Genomic DNA, 21,197 nt, shown 5'->3' on the forward strand with positions numbered 1-21,197 from the left:
CTAGGTGATTAGGGGGGGCGGCCGCCCCCCCTGCCCCCCCCCCCCCTGTGCGCACGCCTATGGTCTTACACCTTTTCAGTGTGAACTAATATGATACCGGACATCACCGAACCTTTCTTATAGTTACTTATATCTACACGCGTCAATCCGATGCGTTATTGCTGTATAACAATGTGAAATGTTATATAGCAATTGTTTTTATTGCACACGCTCACTAAGAACAGTGAAAAATGCCTCAATAAATAATTTTTATTGCAGAAATAGCCGCGTATCCGCCTCTCTTCGCTATTCCAAAACAGTCTTTGCGAGCTGAACTGGGGGTACTGCAACAGTGAATAAGTTGCCAGGCTATTCAGATCAGTTGGAGCTTTGGCGGAACAAATGGTCGGAACACGCGGCCAACCCGTCGTCTTGCCCCTTCAGATGCGAAACTTCAGATAAGCTTAAAGCACCTAAAGCCATAAACCTATAGTCAATCACTGCTCCCTCGCGGTTTGCAAGGCAGTCCGATGACTTACGTTTTGCTAGAATGTCGCTGGGGGACGTTCCAGTATCTCCTGCATCTAGATGGCATTCCGAACTAAGGATCCCACTCACTGATCTTATTTTCACAGAACTCAAATAAACGTTTTATTATCTCTCTAGATGAATTGAGGAGGTACACACGAGTTACAGAACGGACATACCGAATGACGCGTAATGTGCATATTCTACTCGTCGGTCTAAAACCAAGAAAAATACTGAGAATGTTGCCGCTCATTCGTTGGGAAGACACTGAGGTTAGGATTCAAAACTCGGTGGAGACCTAAGCCGAAAATCGCCAAAAATTCGCCATGTCGCCAGTCATAATTTTAGGTCGCCACGGGCCTCTCAGATTCGCCAATTTGGCGAAAAGTAGCCACCATTGGCAACCCTGCACTGAAGCAACAGCTTGGCTTAGTGTCCACATCTGTACGTTTCAACAGGCGATGCGATTAGCAGGTCTTGCCGGGATGGGGCCCTCAGGCACCACAGTCCAGTCTATGAATCACTGAAACCCGTCCATTCACGAGGTAGCCATAATATATAAGCGAAATAAAACTTTGGTTTGGGCCCATTGGTTCAGTGTTGATGTAAAGGGATTTATTGAACGCTGGCACAAGGGTTGACCAGGAGGTCAACTCACGGCTCAATTCGCTGACCCTGAGCACGAGCAGCGTCCAGGAGCAATGCGTGATAGAGGTAGGTCAACTATATAGCACTGAAGAGGTTGCCCCACTATAATGTTATTCTTCGCTACACTGAAAACAATGACGAGTAACACAAAGAACAAGAACAGTGGGAGCACAAGGACACAGGACCTGCGACCATCCTGTGTCCTTGTGCCTTGACTGTCATTCTTTCTTGCACTACTCGTCAATGTTTTCAGCGATATAAGTGAAGATTGCATGGAGTGCAACTTTGTTCCGCAACTGTCGTAGATGTTTTATAACCCAGGCAATAAAATTTGGCTAAAAATTGCTTGACATCGGTTTATGCTGTGGTTCTAAATACACGATGCACTAAGAAACAAATACATAAGCACTGACTCATGACTGAATGTTTATTCTGAATAAAAATTGTCTATAAAAATTGCTTGACTGTTTATGCTGTGGTTCTAAACACACCATGCACTAAAAAACAAATACACAGGTGCTGACTCATGACTGAATGTTTACTCTGAATAAAAATTGGCTAAAAATTGCTTGACTCTGTTTATGCTGCGGTTCAAAAGACATGATGCACTAAGAAACAAATACACAAGCACTGACTCATGACTGAATGTTTATTCTCTTTATCGTTATAAACCACATAACGGAAAATGACAAAACAAAGGAAAGAAGTGTGTAACTGAGAGACAAGTTAATTATATAGCAATTAAAGTAACAAATATGTTGGATGTTGAATGAGCTTTTATATTAACTGTATTCCTTGTGTCTGCTTGTTTTTATCTTGCCTGACACCTTGAAGATGTCAATGCTTTGTTATGCTCATCGGCGCATGGATGACACACGCTGTTTCCGTCTTCCAATGTCTGGTCTATCATCTTTTACACGCTTCTTCTTCACACCTGTGATAACATTTTGGGTTGAACAAATAGTTCCAACTACAAGCAAACTGTACAGCAACTTTCATGTGAACTCTTACATTTGAATTACGAGTGGATGTGTCATGGTCAACTAGCAACCGCTGAATTTTCCGGTGAACTCAGCCCTTACCAACATTTTCGTTGGTGCTTCTTACATATTCAAAAATCACTTGCGTGAACAATACGTGCATTTTTTTCAAGATTACGATGAAATGCGCGGCAGCATTCAGAGAGAAATTGAATCTTGTTTTCACACTGGAGCGACGGTTGCAACAATTGTCAGCTCTTTGCAGCACAGCTATGGTTGCATAGCAAAGCTGTGGTAGCTGGCTGCAGTAAAAGCCACCCTCATGTCACAAAAATTTTGGTGTCATAGTATGCCTTAGGAGAGAGTGAGCGTGAAGTTTTAGCATGCTAAAACTTGCAATTCGTAATTGTGATATTTACAAAAATTTGATGCCGTGCATGAGTATGACTTTTCATGATGAATGCCCAAGCTTGCATAATTGCATGTCACTATCCCGACCACATTCAAATTCGGTTTCCTTTTTAACCGATCTTTTGTTTTTTCTTGTATGCTACAAAAGCACACTCTAAGAAAAAATAGAGTATTTGGGGAGTATTTCTGCAACACAACTATAATCGCCATCCACCTCGCGTACTTTCCTTGCGTTATCAGCACGGTCCCGGCACTTCTCGGTCACGAACGGCGTGCGCGTTATCAACGTGACATAGCATTCTTGATTGGAAAGTGATGCGAGCCGGGTTTTCAAGAAAGAAAACGCGCGCAAGCCAGATGACGATTATTGTGTGACAAAAATACTCCCCAAATACTCGATTTTTTCTTAGAGTGTAGGGGGTGTGTCTTATATATGGAGAAGTACAGCATTTTCACTCCCCAAGTAGTCTATGAATCATGCTTTGTCAAATCTAATTTGTATGTGACGTTTCAATTCCTAAGTGTCTTATTGCCTGAGCTTGCGTTTAAATACACTTGGCCTTCCAATTGAAAAACAAATACACCAACTTTTTAATAAGCTGACACACTTGCAAAAGAAACATTAGTCATGCAACTTTATTTTCTGAACCAATAAACGTTAATGCCTGATGACATCAGGATGTGAGGACAAGAACCACTCAATAACCTTGGTAAGGTTGGCAGTGAAAGCTACCATTTAAAAAAAAAGCACCCCAATATGGTGGCATCAAAGCATGCATGTCAAAACCATTTCCCAATTTCTGTACAGGCAATTAGAATTCGGCAACACGAGGAACTTTAAAAAGAACTCATTTGTATTTACATTTCATCAAACAGTACTCAGAAATATCACATTAAAACATTAACATCTTAACACGATAAGTAATGCATATTGCTACAGCTTTGGTATTTCAGCTAACAAGCTCAATAGAGCCTATCATAAATGGCACATTCGTGTTACCCTCATTCTCAAGAATTACAATATTCTGGGGAGATGGGGTATCTTATTTGCATGCAATGCTGGGTATGAATACAGCACTGAATTTTCCAAGCAGTGACTGTACTTGCCCGTGCTCATGTCACCATAATATCAGCATGACGTCAGGAAATCCAGGAACTGAGCCCAATCGCTAAGACTCCTGGCGCAAAGAAACCTTGGCCTCAATTGTAATTTCATATATGAGAATGCTCCTGAACATGCCCCACTGGCACTGGACAGCATCAAGCACCTTATTATGCCTTAGTCCAAGCATCATTAACATATTGCCACGGTAGAAAAGCTGAGGTCACCTAGTGAGGAACGCCAGTAAAGAACACCATGTTCCAGCATTATGCCACCAAATTTGTACCCCTGCTTGTATTTTGTTACGCAGTGCTATTACATAACTGAAAAAACAAACATTTATAATTTCTGGTACTATTCATCAAACATAATTCATCACACAGTACAATATTCTAAAACTGTTCAAACTTAGCAATGCTATCCTGTGGGCAAAATTTATGGGTGCCATTTCAGTTCAATTGCTCCAGCTTTGAGTCTGTTGTTCACATGAACACTCTTGGACAAAAGCTTTTGTGGGTGCAAATTCTGCTTCAAATGTGAACAATCAGCCTGTTCGTGTGACGTAGCTAGTACTTTTAAGCAACAAAAAGCATATTTGAAATCGCTAAAGAAATCTGACTTGCTTGATCAACCTAGCAAGTTCAATGTCACTACCTTCAATGATATTACATATGAACAGGCAGCACTACATCTGAATACATTAGCATTAGGGAACTTAACAGTATTACGGAACTTACAATGCAAGTAGAGTTCATGCAACAAATTGTGCTGTGTTCACGTTACACGTAATCACAACCAGCGCTGATGCCCGCACAACATTTCTTAACTGGACCAAAGAGTTTTATTGCAATCTGTCAATCGGTGCAGCAAGTGGCACTGAGCAGACTTTGATCACAGTCACCTGCTTCTGGTTCTAGTCAATGCACTTTTGGGGAAAAAGGCTAATGTGCATTTACTAGTACATCAACTATTAAATTTAAAGATTCACTCATCAAATACAGAGAAGCAGGCTTGATAAAAATGACGACCCTTTTCCCAGAATGCCTCCAGACAAACACACATCAGGGTAAAAGAAAAAATAATTACAAGTGGCCAAAATCAGAATCTTTAAATTTTGTGAGCAAAAATACCTTATAAGCTTTCCTTGCAATAGAAAACATTTTTTTTTGCGTCTCAGTACAAAAAACACAGGGCGATGCTTCAAATCTCTGTGTCCCAGTCACATGACCCAAATGAATGTTCCCTCGGCTCCCCCACTTCTCGGTGACTGTGCAAATACATATATTTTACATGCTCCTTCAATTCCACTGAACCTCAATTCTCCGACACCGGAACATAAGGTGATCACACCAAAGCCTATGTCAGAATCGGCACAGCTTTTGTTATGCTTCTGCCAAAGGTAAAAAAGCTGCACAATTGAACCAGGGCTGTGAGGGGAAGCCATACTCAATACCTGCAGAAGCCAGTGTGCATAGAAACAAAAAGGGTGCGTTATCATGCAGAATAGTCAAGCATACCTGACTGCAACTGGTGCTTGGGTGACTGTAGTTGCAGTGTTTCTCAACAGCAGCTATTGAATGCAGAATCATTTGCCACACAATGTACTGATGTACTATCGGTGTCAAATGAAGCGTGAACAGTGGCAAGCAGTAGAAATCGATGTACGTGCTCTCCTATCACCATTGATAGGCATGCACATCCGGTTTGGCAGCACTGCGCCATCCCACTACAGTGTGATATTTTTGCTTCAATTCTAGGTCTAATACTTCAAAGGAAGAAAATAAAATAAAATTGAAATGACCAAATGCGCTCTGCACACCCACGCCGGCCACCATTATACAATCAGAACAAGAACAGAAGGGAAAATATCGACTTCCGATCCTGATGTGCATGCCTGTCAGTAGTGATGAGTGGAAGGCGCGCACTATACCATTGTTAATGCTTGCAGCTGTTCGCGTTTGATTTGACGCCGACAGTACAGCACATGTCAATGAGGGAAATGGTGAGTGCAAAGAATAAAGTGCTTAACAGAAAACCTTGCCACTGAATGAGGGAAATCAACTTTAGTAACAATAAATTAGGTGGCAAGGTGTGATGTGATGACAGAGCTGCTGTTTCCAGATTGTTTGCCAAGTTATTGTGAATACTTCCTACAGTGCGTGATTGCTTTTCCAAGCTGGTGACTAGCTGGAGTGATTTTAAGCATGAGCAGTGAATCAAAACCAAAACGCACAACTGTGCTCCCTGTAAGAATATGTGGACCTGAACTCTTAAGTATGAGCAGAATCCTCGCAGCCTTCTAATTTCAGTTTCAGAAAGTGGCACTTCAACAGACGCCTGGTTTCCTCAGCTTTTTCACCTCTGCACATTTGTTGGTCGCTCACCCAACTGGTCTCGTGGTACCACTCTATTGTGGCACAACTGCACGTGGCGGGTCATGTTTATCTTCCACGCAGATGCGTACGGGCATATGGGGCACTTGTGCTGTTTCTCGCCGGTGTGTGTGCGCATGTGCGACGCCAGGTGGCTCTTCCTCGCGCACTTGTACGGGCAGTGTTTGCACGTGAAGGGCTTCTCGCCCGTGTGAGTGCGCACGTGCGTCACCAGGTCGCTCTTCTCGGCCGTCATGTAAGCGCAGGAGGTGCACTTAAAGGGCTTCTCGCCAATGTGCGTCAGCCGGTGGATCTTCAGGTGACCCTTTTGCGGGAATTCGAGTGAGCAGACGCGGCACCTGTACATCCTGTCTCCCGCTGGGGCCTCCAGGCGCCTCCTGATTGGTTGGTGGTCCACTCTCGTCTCCGAGGAGTCAAACTCTAGTAACATGCTCTGCACTACTCCAGGCACGTGATCACTAAAGCCTGTCCTCGCGATCGCACTGAGAAACATCTGGGGCTGGTCCAAGCTGCAGCCATTCGCCTCGGATGCTACGAACAGATGAACAAACAAAGGGTTTGCAAGTTAATTTCATTTACTCATTTGTTATTTACTTCAAGAATACTGCTGGTTTACTGTATCTGTTCGCAGTATTGCCGCAAATAAGTGTAGCAAACTAGGCTATCCTAGCTCATTATGCCAAGATGATTTTAAAAAAGGGGTTGTGCAAGTGTCCGTATAACAAGTCAGAGTGCACTGATCAAGAAGTTCTGCTCATTGCTAATTCTTGGAAATGATTGATAGACAAAATTGTCAACAAGCAAAGTATTCACTGCATGTGGCTGTTGCCACTGAGTGTATTGAACCTGATGGCATGGAAAGCAGATATAAGGTGGCACGTCACAAACTTTTATGCCTGACTCATGAAAATTCATGAACGATAGAAGGGGAACTAAGCGGCTTGTTTTTTTTTTTTTTGTTAGACACAACCTTAATGAAAACCAACAGATAATGAAGCTAACAAAGGTATACGTGATGTTATTTGTAGTCTTTCAGCTGTATTGCAGTAATTATTATGTAACATGTGAAGAAATTATAAAGTGGACAAAAAGACAACTTGCCACCAGCACAGACCGAATTTGCAACCTTCAGATAACGCATCTCTACCGATTGAGCTACAGTAGCAGTCGTCCTCCTGTCCACTTTATCTGGTATTTCTGTGCACGGAAATGTGGGAGTGTTAGTCAGCACTACTCGTAGCCATGAAGGCAAACGTGGAACACACTTTTTTGTCAGCTGGCGTCACATAGCTTGTGGCCTCTTTACGAGCTGGCAGCTGACCAATTAGGCCATGCATGCTACTTAAGAGCATCAATTATGCCAGAACGAGGCCCTTGCTATGAATGAATGAAAGAAGGGGAATTTAAGGGCTCATTTCTAAAGTTCATGCCACTTAACCAAATAGCATTTTATGTATCATCAATATTTCATGTAGTGCCGCAGCACCAAAAATTGAACTACGCATAAACCAGCAATGTCTTGCCAAAAAAAATAATGAATGCGCCATAGTAAGTGCCAAACTAATTTCATTCAGAGTATTTTTACTTACACTGTGCTCATGTTATGTCTACATAAATTGTCAAAGTGACGATCATCCATACTAAGTACAAATATGACTCAAGCTAACTGTGAACACAATCTTCATCAGTGAGGTGGCTGACCACTCAGAGCAATATGAAGGGACATAAATGCTTTCCCTTGCCATGTAAACATGTGCCTGTTTTCCATGAAAATAATCACATATAATTGCTGAAGCATAGTTTGCGTGATACACTGCTCGTTTCCCTCTTTTTTGTTTTGCTTACTTGATGTAACTTTTTTTATAAAGAACATGTACGCAATCAAACATATATGAATTAGTTTTCAACTTTTTCAGCTGTGACTGCTGTTTTTGATACTAAGCGCAAACACCGTCCCATAAAATTGGCAAAAGGTAAACCAATGTAACAGGATTATTAGGTGGATCCAATCAATGTAGATTGTGCATACTGTAAAAAGTAACTGCTCTGCATGACATCCACATTATTGCAATCATTACTTCTCATCAGTGATTTTTTCAACTGAAGAGGATATATAACAAGGAAAGATTTTGTTGGAAAGAATCTTAGTTACGATCTACTTTGCTCGAGCATAAGTGCAAGTCTTATCCACAAAAACAATGTCAACAGAGATCGTACAAGCAAATAATAGAAGCAACGCTAAGAAGTAAGTTATGAGGCCAATGACAATGGAGATGATGCGACAAAGTATACAGCACAGCACACCTTATGGTGGCGTCATCCGAGATATCGCTACGTTGTTTTACAAGCCAAAAACATCTTACGTGCATTCAATGCCGTACACTGCTTGAAAGATCTAAGACTGGGACTCCCAAACACGGCATTTCTGTGGTGTAATGTTATGGCCCATAAAACAGCTGTTACACTTAAGAGAAACAAAATAAAAAATGCAGTGAGAGCGCATGCTGCAATGCAGACATTCGTGAAACAACCATTAACCTACGCAATGATCGTCAGTTGTACAAACACTGCAGAGGCACAAGAGCAATACAGAGTAAACGCATTAAGAGAGAGAGAGAGAAAAAAACACACTTTATAGGTGACAGTGTTTTAATAAAAAAGAGACGGCAATAATTTTTCAGATATGATATGTATATGAATCTCTAGCATTCAGAACAAAGCACAGAAAGTTAGGGAGCAAATAACTTTTTACATGTAAATAAAGAAAGATTGCACTTCACTGTCATATTTTAAAAGAACGAAGGAAAAAAACTGTCAAATTGAGGCAGCAGATTCTAATGGAATGGCATTTGATTCTTTGTGAAGAAACAGTGACCGGGAATACGCATTAACAGTCATAACAGCAAAAACAACAAAAAAAAAGTCTCAGTACAACATTTTGTGAAAATAAAGGAGAAAGTTTCATGGGATTCAAGTTTAGATGATATTGTCACGGGTATGATCCCCGTAACAATATGGTAGCAGCAGTTTGCGACGGTCACTCAACAGCTACTACATAACAAAGCATTTGTGTGCTTGCTTTTCCAACACCAGTAATGCCAAGTGGTCCACTCAGAATCAAAGTCTTCTCTTTCAGCTGCAAACAAGTGAAGAAGTTACAATGAACAGGTGCCCCAGCAGATGCAGGAGTAAGGGAAAGCATAATATATAGATTCCACAGGCATTACGAGCAGAGCGGGCATTCATTCTCCTTGGCAATCTATTGGTACATAGGGCCACCGCGATAAAAAATTTTATCATCACTGCCAACAGGGACCTCAATAAAGCATCACTTGAGTTTTTCAATGCTCTAACCTGAAATGATGTGGCTAGTGAAATAAAAGTTGCGAGAAAGTTTCATCTTGTATGTCAACACTTTTATCTTTGTAATCAGGCATCTTGATCAATTTATTATGCTCTTGCTTACAAATGTACCACTCTTTATTTTAGTTGCTTTTCTTGATCAGCTTACTTTATATCCACTGCCGGAAAAAAGGTGATGACGTTGCTTTTGTTGAACTGTATATCTTTTAAGAGATCTGCGGCGGTCCTAAAATACTTTTTTTTTTGTATTGGCAAAGACACCAGCCAAACAGGTTATTGGTCCAAATAGTTTTGTAAGCACTTTCTTTTAACATTGTACAATAAAGCATTGATTGATTGATTGATTGATTGATTGATTGATTGATTGATTGATTGATTGATTGATTGATTGATTGATTGTCAGCTTTGAGCTGAAGAAATGTCAAGTTGAGCTAGTAAAGTAGGTAGATCGTAAAGTAGCCACCACGACTGTGAATCCGATCTGTGACCTTATGCTCAGCAGTGAAACAAAATTTACTGTTAATTTCAACATCGATATCAAAACTTGTGACCGACAGCTTATGCAATGCAGCTCCTGAAAAAGAAGGCAAGCGATCAATTGCATAACAGCATAGCACACAATCTCTGTTATACCTGCAGTTAGAGGTTAAGGCTAGGCCGTGTCTTACAGTGCACACTGCATGCAAACGAGAGAAAATAAAGACGACAGAATGAAGCAACAGTGTTTTTGCAGTTTTCAGATTTAACCTGAATCCCAAACTGGCCCAGTGAGTTAATCTCATAATCTAAAACGAAGTACAAAGAAAGTTGTAGCTTTATAAATGACAGCTCGTTAGTAGACCACAGCCGCAGTTGGCAACAAGACAAATGACTAGAGAATTATTGACTAAAAACGTTTGAACACATATGACATTTATGTAACAAAATAAAACAATTAAAAACCTTACATTTAACAAAAAAACACTTAATAGAGGAGTGAAAAAGTTCAGATATACAAATAGCACATGTACACCTGCTAGATTTGCTAAGTCACTGAATCAACTATTTCCACTGATATTGCAAAGAGAGGTGGCGTTTACACAGACTACATTTATTACCAAGCACGGCTCTTGGCACGGCATCTGATGCAGCCTTTCGGAGTAGTTTAAAATGTTGGCAACTTGAGTTGGAAAACATATTTAGCGCCAGAGGATGAAGACCGAAGGGTGACGGTGACAACACAATGCGCTAGCTTTTTTATTGCTCTAAAACTGGATCAACAGTGTTCACGAATGATATCTTACTTCTGGTCTCTGACTACTCTCGCAATGGCTAGCAGTTAAGCTCAGGCATGGGCGCCTTGGCTGATATCAAGCGGGCTTTCCGTTGGTCCAACTTGAGGCACTGGAGGATAAGAATCCGTCAAATATGTCATTATGTAAACAACACTGAGAATAACCAAGGTTGTCAAAACAAATCTAGATATCCTCCATGACTGCATGAAGGTACGCTAAAGGCAAGTATTAATCTGATGCGCATTATAAGAATACCATTCTGGAAACCTTGCAGCACTTGCCTTGCAGCACAAGAGAATGCTTAATTTAAGAGAAAATCACTTTCCCAGCACATACCCCTAACAAAATCCAAAGCACCTGCCCACTCAGAGGGCACAATGACATCGCAAACGCCTCAGAGGCCGTGCTTCACTGCTCTTTACTGCTTGACAGGTGGCGCTGCAGTTTCTTAAGTGAAGTGCACAAAAACATGAAAGTATGGCCAGAAATTGAGCCATCAACATCACATGGGTACAACGTTTTCTCTTGCAGTTAGAACGAGGTTTGCAAGTGATCAAGGCTAGTAATGCACTAAACGTTCATGAAACGAGCGATAACAGGAGGACATGGGTGATGAAACTTTTCAACCACCTGCACCCTTGTCGAGAGATGATGTCTTAAGCATGGCGGCCATAACATGTTTTTCGGCTCCTGCCACTGAATCTGGCACTGTTAGCCCACAGCAACATTGCCTTTGAGATTGCTATACATTACTCAAACAAGATCGTCACTGGGACGACACTTTGTGCACCATGTAGCCTTATGTCAAAAAGACATCCAAGACTTCAATAGAAGTGCACAGCTACAATTTCATTCCATGTTACAGTGACCTGCTATTATAAACAATGATCTGCAATTATTCTTATTATAAATGGCTAAGTGATAGTGACAGAATTACACAATGGAGGTGCTGCATTTAGTGTACTACATTTACTTCAACATCATAATTAAAGCACAGTTGTCAATAATAATGAGATTTTAGAAGTTTTCAAGTACTAATCCATCCGAGTAGCTTAATTTGTTATTTGCCTTCAGCGTCCCTTTAAATTTTTTGTCCCTTTCTGTTACGTATTTCATATCTAACCCTTTAAATGCCAAGCACTTATATGGCCAGAAAGCCTCAAGATTATTCAAGGTTTGTCGTCCCTGCAAATAATGCATTTGTAATCCTCGCAGTAAAAACGATTCGGCAAGTGGAAGGTGTGATATAAAATTGTGTTAATAAAGCAAGAACAAAGCTGACAAATTACCTCCACTGAATACAGCCAGTCTGAGAGGAATAGAACCCTAGTACATATGCACAGCAATGCAGTGCTTCAGTCACTAAACCACCAAAAGGATACGAGTATGCTCCCATTGCATTGTAATGTGCCAACACAGTGACGAATATGATAAAGATAAAACCCGGTGCAACGAAGCAGCCAATGTCTGGGCTGGCTCACACCACACCAAGGGTTTGCTAATCACCAGGAGGCCTGGCTTGAGGGCCACCTCTTACCTGTAAAGAGACGACAGTAGTGCCGATTTCATAGTGTCTCTCTAAATTTAACATATGGTTGATCCAAGAAATGCTACCAATACAATTGTGCAGGTGTTTTGTAAACGCGAATATAAGAATGAATATCTTTAGTTAAAAATACAAGCCGCAGTAGCTGAAACAACGCAGACAGAAAAAAAACGTTGCCACAGGATGTGTGATATCGCGTCGGAGATGAAACATAAACATATTAAATGTAAAAAGGCGGAGTGGATCCTGACAATATAGAGAACAGACCCGACACACAGATACAGCACACGTGCATCCCTCACAAGCAGTGCCCTTATTTGCGCAGGTGCAGATCAATGCCAAAGAAACCTAGGAACATAGCTCAACGGACACCTCATCCGAGAGTTTCACTCTGAGAGTTTCTGAGAGCCATCACTAAGTCCTCCCCTCATCTCTCACCCTTCAACTTAAAAGATGCAATCCATTACACCAATTTCCAATGAAAAAAAAACTTACAAAGGCTCACATGCAACACTGTCCCTCTCCCTTCTTCCTAATGCAACTTTATGACATTAAGAATGAACCTGAAGCTGCTACAAAAAGTTTTTCAACAGCAAAATGGCTTCGTAAGAGGTGTATGGTGGAGTCGTCTAGTTCAATCATAACAAATGGAATAAGCCATGGTATGGCAGCATCTTTGTGGCAGGCTCCATGAAAATTTCATGAAATTACCGCGTGCGATATGCATGTCAGCATTAAAGTTATTTCAATCAATCAATCAATATGCATGTCATGATGCATGTCACATGATGCAACCCTAAGAGCCTCTCATCGGCTCACTTTTAAATGTGAGAGCATCTATCAACCCTCAGGCACTTTCAGATGTCTGTCTGGCCGGCCTCGAAGTGTTCGTCATCACTATCACTCATTTGCGTTAGAAAGACGGTAATTTAAAAGACAACAATTCAGCCCCCTTTAAGGAATCAAACCTTGGTGTGCAGTGTGGTGAGTGAATACCTCTCCTCGGAGCGACACCAACGCTTGAGAAAGACAGTGCAGTAATATGTGCGACTATAGTTGGATACCACTTTAGAAAGCAGAGGCACTTCCATCTCAAAGGTGGACTCATACAAGCCTGCACCAATTAGTGCACGCTTTGGACTGACGTCATGGGCTGCATGCTCGGCAACCCTCCTGCTGGAGAACATCGTCGAGTACAGGAGCAGGAATATGTCTTTAGTCGCGGAAGCAATTGGCTGCCACACTTTGGTCATCCAAGCGGGGCCTCTGTTGTTGTACCAGACTATAAGTGAAGTGATGAATACATGGTTCGACAGCATGCTGTCACCAGATACTCCCTGTCAGTCATATGGATACTCAGAGATGCTCCCAATGGTCTCACTGACCAAGATATCAATCATCTTCAGAGATGGTCCATTAGATTAAAATGATCACTATGTCAATCACATGTTCAGGGGTGAGACAGCTGGAAAAGCTTCAGCAGTGATTTCTAGAGTAGAAATGTTTCGTTTTGGAACAGAGCCTGTTGAATTTGGAGCAGGTTATGTGGGAAAAACGGGACATGGTGAAGCAGCTGCTAGCGTTCTGTGGGCGCTAGTCATCTGGGGCACCAAAGGCAGCTGTGGACGAAACGTCTTTGGTTGAGCTAATCTCCTTGGGAAAACTATGCTTGATGGCGTTGCATCCCTACCAGGTAACGTTGGTAATTAGTGCAATGTCACTGAACTGGGCATTCATCATGAAGCAGCATAAGGAGAGAAGTAAGCGGTGTTGAAAACAAACAATGTACTGAAACTATCAACAGAAACTTTTCAAAACGTTGCTGCGTGTGCATTAGTACAGTTTTTAAAAGAATCGGGAATATCCGAAAGAAACTGATTCGCATAAACAATTACTACTTGCATTGTTAATTATTGTCAGATACTTCTGGTCACATGTCACGCGTGTTCCATGACGGCTTTGTTTAAAGTGTGGGCAATCACTGAGTGACTGTCATGTGATCACCTTCTGTAAAGAACTGTAAGGTGAACTCTTCTGCAAAGCGCAAATGCTTCCAGTGTGTGAACATTGTTTATGACGCCTGAACATTGCTTTTATAAATGGACATTTTCATGCGCATGCTCCAGATGCCATAGCGCGCATGAACGTAGGTCAGTAGTGCAGGTTGTTCAAAACGTTTGCACGGGAATGCAGGGCCGCGTACATTTTTTTTTTTTTAATTTGATACAGCGCGATAGCGCAGGCGTGTAAAACACGCCCGTTCGGGGTGACTCGTCTCTGCAGCTCATAGTAGCAGCTTTTTTTCCTTCACTCTGTCCTTTGCAAATAATTCGCACGAACTCGCGCTGCTGCCTGAAACGACCAGCGTAACGCGACGGATGATCAAAATTGAATACAAGAATCCTCGCAACGTGCTGGCAACTCGCTTAGCAAGCGAACCATCAAGCGCTTCTTAATGCACGTACTGCAACCAGAGATTAAACAGTCATTTCTAGATCGCACGGCGCACAAACTCCCCAGCCCCGTCGCACTACAAATAAAGTTAAAAACGAACAAGCTAAATAACTTACCGTCCGCCAAGCGTGGCAAACATCTACGACTTGTTTACATTCGGCAGCTGCTGCACTAGCTGCACTATAGTGTTCTTGCACTGCGCTTCCATTTGTAACTCCACATGATGATGATAAGTAATAAATGAGGTTTCTTTTTTTTAACGACAGGAGGGAACGTTTGCATCCTGGTTGGAAAAACAATAGCAGAGCTAGAAAACAGAAAAGTATTGCACAAGCGTAAAAATACGGGAAAAACAAAACGAGAAATTAACCGCAGCGCCGTCTGCGGGATCTACTCAACATCTGTTGTTTTGTTACGAAAAGTTGACAACTTACAAGACGCTCGCGCATTTGAAATACTGGCGGTGATTACCAGCACCCGTGGATTCCGATCTGCGCTTTTGCGGCCAGTTTGTTCAAACGTTCCGGCGGCTTTTCTGAAAGCAGGTCTGTCCACTGTTGTCCTTAGCACACTTGCAACCCAACGACCCAACTTGCATCTCCGCCCGAACCACACTAATCTTCGCGCAGCCCTCCATCGCCACTTGTTGACACCAATGAATTCGCACAAGCGCCAGTTTCTAGCATTAGCAGCGGTTCTCCTGGCTAACGTGGAAGACGACGACATTTTCCTCCAAGCCGCAAAGCGCCACAAGAAGGAGAACGCGGGCAAAAAGGAGCCCGCCGCAGCGAGCAAGCAGCTTCTCGTCACCCGGCTGAATGCTGGTCCGCACGATTACATGGACCTGCTGTGTGTAAGCAGGGAACAGTTCCTGCATCTGATGTCTCGTGTGCGTATGGGCATCGTGAAGGACAAGACTGTCGCAAACCGTCACGTGTCGGCACAGACGAGGCTTCAAGTGACGCTGCGGTATCTGACGTCGGGTAAACATTGCCACGTGCCGTATTCTCATTTTTCTTTGCTTCCTTACAAAGCGCGCGCGGTGTTTTGCTGCGCGATCGCCGCTATGCTTGTGAGTGCCACTTTTCCCTTTACCGCACCCGGTGACCCGGCCATCGACTGTCTTTCATGTCAGATGGACAACGCTTAGTTTCTCTTTGGCCTGATCACTACTTGCTGTACGTCAGATGAACGATGCTTAGTTTCCCTTTGGCCTGATCACTACTTGCCGTACGTCAGATGGACGACGCTTAGTTTCTCTTTGGCCTGATCGCTACTTCCCGTACGTCAGAGTAAGAAAATTTAGCCACATTTGGGCCTGATCACTGCTCGTCATACGTCACATGAACATTTAGCTGCCTTTGTGCCTCATCACTGCTTGTCGCACATCACATGGACAAAATTTAACTGCTTTTTGGTCTGATCACTACTTGCCGTACATCAGATGAACAAGATTTAGCTGCCTTTGGGCCTGACCAATGCTTGCCATACATCAGAGTAACAAAGTTTAGCCGCATTTGGGCCTGATCACTGCTTGCCGTGCTTCGGATGAACAAAATTTAGCCGCATTGGGCCTGATCACTGCTTGCCATACCTCAGATTAACTAAATTTAGCCGCATTTGGGCCTGACCACTACTTGCCATACATCAGATGAACAAAGTTTAGCCACATTTAGGCCTGATCACTACTTGTCGTACATCAGATAAACAAAATTTATCCACCTCTGGGCCTGATCACTGCTTGCCATACGTCAGTTTAACTAAATTTAGCCGCATTTGGGCTTGATCACTACTTGTCGTACATCAGATGAACAAAATTTATCCACCTCTGGGCCTGATCACTGCTTGCCATGCGTCAGATTAACAAAAACGAGCTGCATTTTGGCCTGATCACAGCTTGTTGTGCGTCAGATGAACAAAATTTAGCTTAGTGCACGTTTTGGTTATACTGCTACTTGGCAAGATGCTGCTTTCATAGTGCACTGTCGGAAATGCCCTTATACCCTCGTCAAACGCAAATTTAGTGTCATTTTGAGCGAGTGCACTTATGCCCCCAGAATGTCACTGTGGCGGCGCGCTGCTACACAAGGGAAGTGTGCTTTGCAAATTATGGTAATAGCGATGGGTACTTAGGTAGTATGACAGATATTTGTTATTTTTGGCCATGTTTTTTAAGTAATAATGTGTTACACCTATAAGTAGCCCTTAAACTAATCTTTACATACAAACGCAGCAGCTGTGGCCATTGCATGGTGTGTGCTAGGCATGCCCCTGGCGGTCGTGGCTGTAAACTGCCTGAGAGCGAGAATAGCAGAGTAGTTTTTTGTGGTATAGTATGTTTTAATGCAAAAGAATATTCTTAATAAAGAAAACGATAGTTTAAAAGGTGCTATGAATTCGGCTTCGGATAGCAACTTATCTATTCTCGAGCCACTGCTACCGAGGCTAGACACTCCGTCATGGCGAAGTGAGACACTTCGTCTTGGCAAGTGCGCTTTGCAGCGAGTGTCACTAAGCGTTCCCGTGTGACAGTGTGCGAATGAAACGGCGAAGTGCACTCCCTCAAAGTGCACTAAGTTGCCCTGTGTGACAGGGATATTAGTCCATATGAAAGGTTAGTGGCATGTTATTAGAAATTTCAGGAATTGTTTTTTCCATGTTAATTACCCTGCAAGTAGCTACATGTGATCGACTGTCACATCATCCCTACTTCACCTACACTTATGCTTTCATGGGCTCACTAGTGATGGCACCTGTGACGAATGACAGCTTACTTGCGTTTACCATGCTAGCTGCTTCATGTGTTGCCATCAGATTAACCATTCGCCATTTCCGCGTGCACCTTGCAGGAGAGTTGCCCGAGTCGCTGAGAGACCAGTTCAAGCTGGGGCGTGCAGACGTGGGTGCCCTCATCCAAAAGACGTGCAATGTAATTTACAAGGAACTGAAAGATGACTTCATGAGGGCGCCCAAGAGCGAAGAAGACTGGAAGGAAGTAGCAAGACTTTTCAACGACAAATGTAGCATCCCAAACTGCGTTGGTGCGCTCGGCGGAAGACACGTGGTGATCAAGGCACCGGCGAAGTCCCGGGCAGTCTACACGAATTCTAAGAACACGTTTAGCCTGATTCTGTTTGCTGTCGTGGATGCCAACGGCAAGTTCATCTACACTGACGTTGGTGCAGCGGGAGCCCAGGGAGGCAACGAGGTGTGGCAAATGACAGATCTGCAGAAGGCCATATACAGCAACAAGGCTCAGCTGCCAGAAGCCATCAAGGTGGAAAGCTCTCCCGACGTCCTTCTGCCACCAGTGTTCATAGCGGACGACACGTTGCCCCTTGAAAGGCATGTGATGAAGCCCTTCATAGGATCCAACCTCACACAAGAGAAGAGAGGGTTCAATGAAAGGTAATTACCATCATCACAAAGTATGCATTGAACTTGTGCAGCGTTGCGTCGCGTGTATAACAGTGTCTTGTATGACCTGAAAACAAGAGAATTGGGCAGTTTGGTGTCGCTTTGACAGCCATTGTGGAAGGTGTCGTGCTGTCAACTACAAATGTGAGGGTTCGATTTACAGCCACATTTCGATGGGGGCCAAATACGAAAACACTCATGTACTTCAATTTAAGTGCACATTAAAGAACCCCACATGGTCAACAATTATTCAGAATCCCATACTACGGTGTACCTCATTACTGTAATGTGTGTTTGGCATGTAAAACTACATATTTTACTTATCAGTTAAAGGAGTACAGACACACACATTTTTCATATTGTTTTTACTGTTGTGATAATTAGCTAATGATGCACTTATCATGGCTGGAGACCTCGTTTGCACAAGCCTGTGATGATTCATTATTTGGGGACGTTTTTAAAGCGCCCAGTCGCAGTTCCGGTGTCAGAGAGCGTCGAGAGAGGCCGGACCCAGTATGGTTTGTTTGGAAACACAGCTGGCCACGTGAAAGCACAAAAAAGTGACACACTCACCATGCCACTGTGTCCGACCACTGTGAAGAGATCTTTGCCGGCACAGCATCAAGCGGTGGTCACCGTATATCGGGGTCAAGCAAATTAATTCCTTTTTGCATTATTGAAATTAGTTTCTTCTACTGCTGTATTGTTTAAACATTCTTCTGGCATTTCCCAAGCAAGGAAGAAGCCTTTTGTGATTATATTTGGCTTGAAGAGGGTGAATTTGAACTTGCTGGAGTTTCAATATAATGAAATAATTGCCAATTTTATCGACTTCATTATTTATTCATTTATTTATTTATACAAGTACCCCAAGGGCCCTATAGGGCATTACATGGGGGGGGATACAAAGTAACAAGTGTGAGTACAAAAGGGGGGTGAACATATATAGGTGGTAATCAACATGGATACAAAGAATAATTTTAAGGGGAGACCCTGCTTCTAAAACATGTTTTTTTGTTTTTGAGTATATCATTACAAAACTTTCACAGCTTATGTATTTTTATGTGCTGATTTTAAACATGCAATTGTTCTAATACAATATGTAGTTTTGAAACAATTAAATAGTTTTTGTATTGTTAGGAGCAGACTTTATTTCTAAACTGTGAGAGTTATCAAACAAATCAGCCTATCACAATAACCTGGAATGAATACTGTATGCACTAAAACAAGAATGGATGTTCTAGGCCCATTTAAACATGGCAAGTGAGCGATGTCGAGCTGGGTTTAACTGGGATCAAGCTGGCAATGTTTAACATACCATAACTTTTGTTCAAATGTGCCTGGAACATTTATTCTTGTTTTACTGCATACAGTATTAATTCCAGCTTATTGTGATATGATGATTTGCTTGATAAGTCTCACAATTTATAAATAAATCTTGCTCCCAACAGTATACATGAAATATTTGGTGTTTTGAAAACAGCATAGTGTACTAGAAAAATAATGGCATATTTGAAATCAGGACATAAAAATACATAAGCTGCAAAAGTTTCATAAAAATGTACTCAAAAACAAAGAAATATGTCTCTGAAGCAGGGTCCCCCCTTGAATAACACATCTGTAGTGTTATACAATCCCTTGTATCGTCATCCTCGTCAAGTAATGTACACAGCGACATATGAGAAGTTGTTTTAGGGGGTGAAACACAATTCAGAGGAGGCAACAAACAATCTGAAAAGATACAGAGGGCAAAACACAGCTGTAATGTTAGTGTTGCATTATACAATTTTAAGGTGGAAGATTTGTTTTAATGAAATATACAGAGACTTCTAGGTTATGGCATGTTTCCTTCCAAAAACGTATTGTATATATCGTTTATATTAAGGTTTAACAGTATTTGGAACACCCTTACTCTTGTTTATCTTTTTTTAATTAATACATATTACTAAACATACACTTCTTGCTGTATTTCGAGGATGCACGAAGTGACTCCTACGACTGCACCAGTTGCACGCAGCGTTTTCTGCTGAGTGCGACATGGAGTGGCATAACCTTTTGTTGCTTTACAGGTTAGCAATGGTCCAGCAGGTTGCGAACGATGCCTTCGGGGCGATGGAAAGTCGCTTCGGGTGCCTCCGAACTGTCATCCAAGAGAAACCCGAGAGGGTTGCCGCCATTGTGAACGCAACCTGCGTGCTTCACAACTTCTTGGGCAACCACGTGCCTTCTCCTCCGGGTGCCAGTGCCAAGGCAAGCAGCGGCACTGAGGTGTTCTTCGGCTTCCCTTCGTCGTGCGGAAACACTTCAGTGGACGGGTGTGCCACGAGAGACGTCTTAACAGCATTTTTCAAGAGCTGAGAGATCAGTTGCTGCGCCGCGGCTAGACGGAGGTTGTGTATTTAGTAAGTTATGACGATACCTTTTAGATGCGTTGAAGAGGTTTGACGCAAAAATAAAGCAGTGTTCAAACAGCTGCATTTGATTGCTTCATGTTCTCTGTAGCTTAAGGGGGCACTAAAGAGAAAAAGGATTTTTTATTAATAGTGATTTACTCTTTCACAATTCCAATATCACCACGCTTGCCGCGAGAAGCCACTTGGTAAACGAGAAAATAACACCTTGAAATTTTCGCACCAAGCACCATGACGTCATAGGTTTTGACAGCATGTACTAGGTCCTACGTAGTTCCCATTCGATAAATATGAAGCACATTGACCTCTGAGGGGGCCATAGACTTCAAAGTTTCAAGAAATTTCGTTGAGCCAGTGTCGCTAGATAATGGCAAATGCACATTGAAATCCATGATGTCACGCGCAGAGATTTTGGTGCGATATTTAAAAATGGAACTTTGACCCTGATTATTAATAAACTTATGATGGTGAAATGAATGACATTAAGACTTCCCAGAGTACACTCTATCTATCTAAACCAATTCATTCGTTCACTTTAGTGTCCCTTTAACACGTTCACTGCGGCATGGGTCACCGGTCAGTCACGGCCTGTGCTCCTCCTATGCAGCCGCGATGTCACGAGTATGCCTTTGCCTACGGATGCGACAACTTAATCACACTTGTACACAGAGGTACGATTCTTGTTGCAAGA

The 21,197-nt window shown here is 42.5% G+C and overlaps 1 protein-coding gene and 1 long non-coding RNA gene across 2 annotated transcripts; one reads left to right on the plus strand and one right to left on the minus strand.

Annotated features, from left to right (window-relative positions):
* Nucleotides 1–1,791: 1,791 nt before the first annotated feature.
* LOC119372549 (uncharacterized) lies at nt 1,792–14,869 on the minus strand. The gene is made up of 3 exons (XR_005179565.2): nt 14,795–14,869; nt 10,688–12,215; nt 1,792–9,177 (listed from the first exon to the last, which is right to left on the minus strand). It is a non-coding gene; the product is annotated as an uncharacterized LOC119372549 (long non-coding RNA).
* A 247-nt stretch (nt 14,870–15,116) lies between these two features.
* Nucleotides 15,117–20,569, plus strand: LOC119372550 (putative nuclease HARBI1). The gene is made up of 3 exons (XM_037643032.2): nt 15,117–15,661; nt 17,528–18,086; nt 20,165–20,569. Exons 1-3 carry the CDS (start codon nt 15,334–15,336, stop codon nt 20,451–20,453), a joined length of 1,176 nt encoding a protein of 391 aa, XP_037498960.1. The 5' UTR covers nt 15,117–15,333; the 3' UTR covers nt 20,454–20,569.
* Nucleotides 20,570–21,197: the final 628 nt, after the last annotated feature.

The sequence above is a fragment of the Rhipicephalus sanguineus genome, chromosome 10 (assembly GCF_013339695.2).
Source record: "Rhipicephalus sanguineus isolate Rsan-2018 chromosome 10, BIME_Rsan_1.4, whole genome shotgun sequence".
Taxonomy (NCBI): Eukaryota; Metazoa; Arthropoda; class Arachnida; order Ixodida; family Ixodidae; genus Rhipicephalus; species Rhipicephalus sanguineus.

Bases quoted from the DNA above. Each gene is read 5' to 3' on its own strand.
- LOC119372550 (XM_037643032.2), top strand. From the start codon at position 15,334: ATGAATTCGCACAAGCGCCAGTTTCTAGCATTAGCAGCGGTTCTCCTG. The intron at 15,662-17,527 runs GTAAACATTGCC...TGCACCTTGCAG, and splicing joins GCTGCGGTATCTGACGTCGG to GAGAGTTGCCCGAGTCGCTG. The intron at 18,087-20,164 runs GTAATTACCATC...GTTGCTTTACAG, and splicing joins AAGAGAGGGTTCAATGAAAG to GTTAGCAATGGTCCAGCAGG.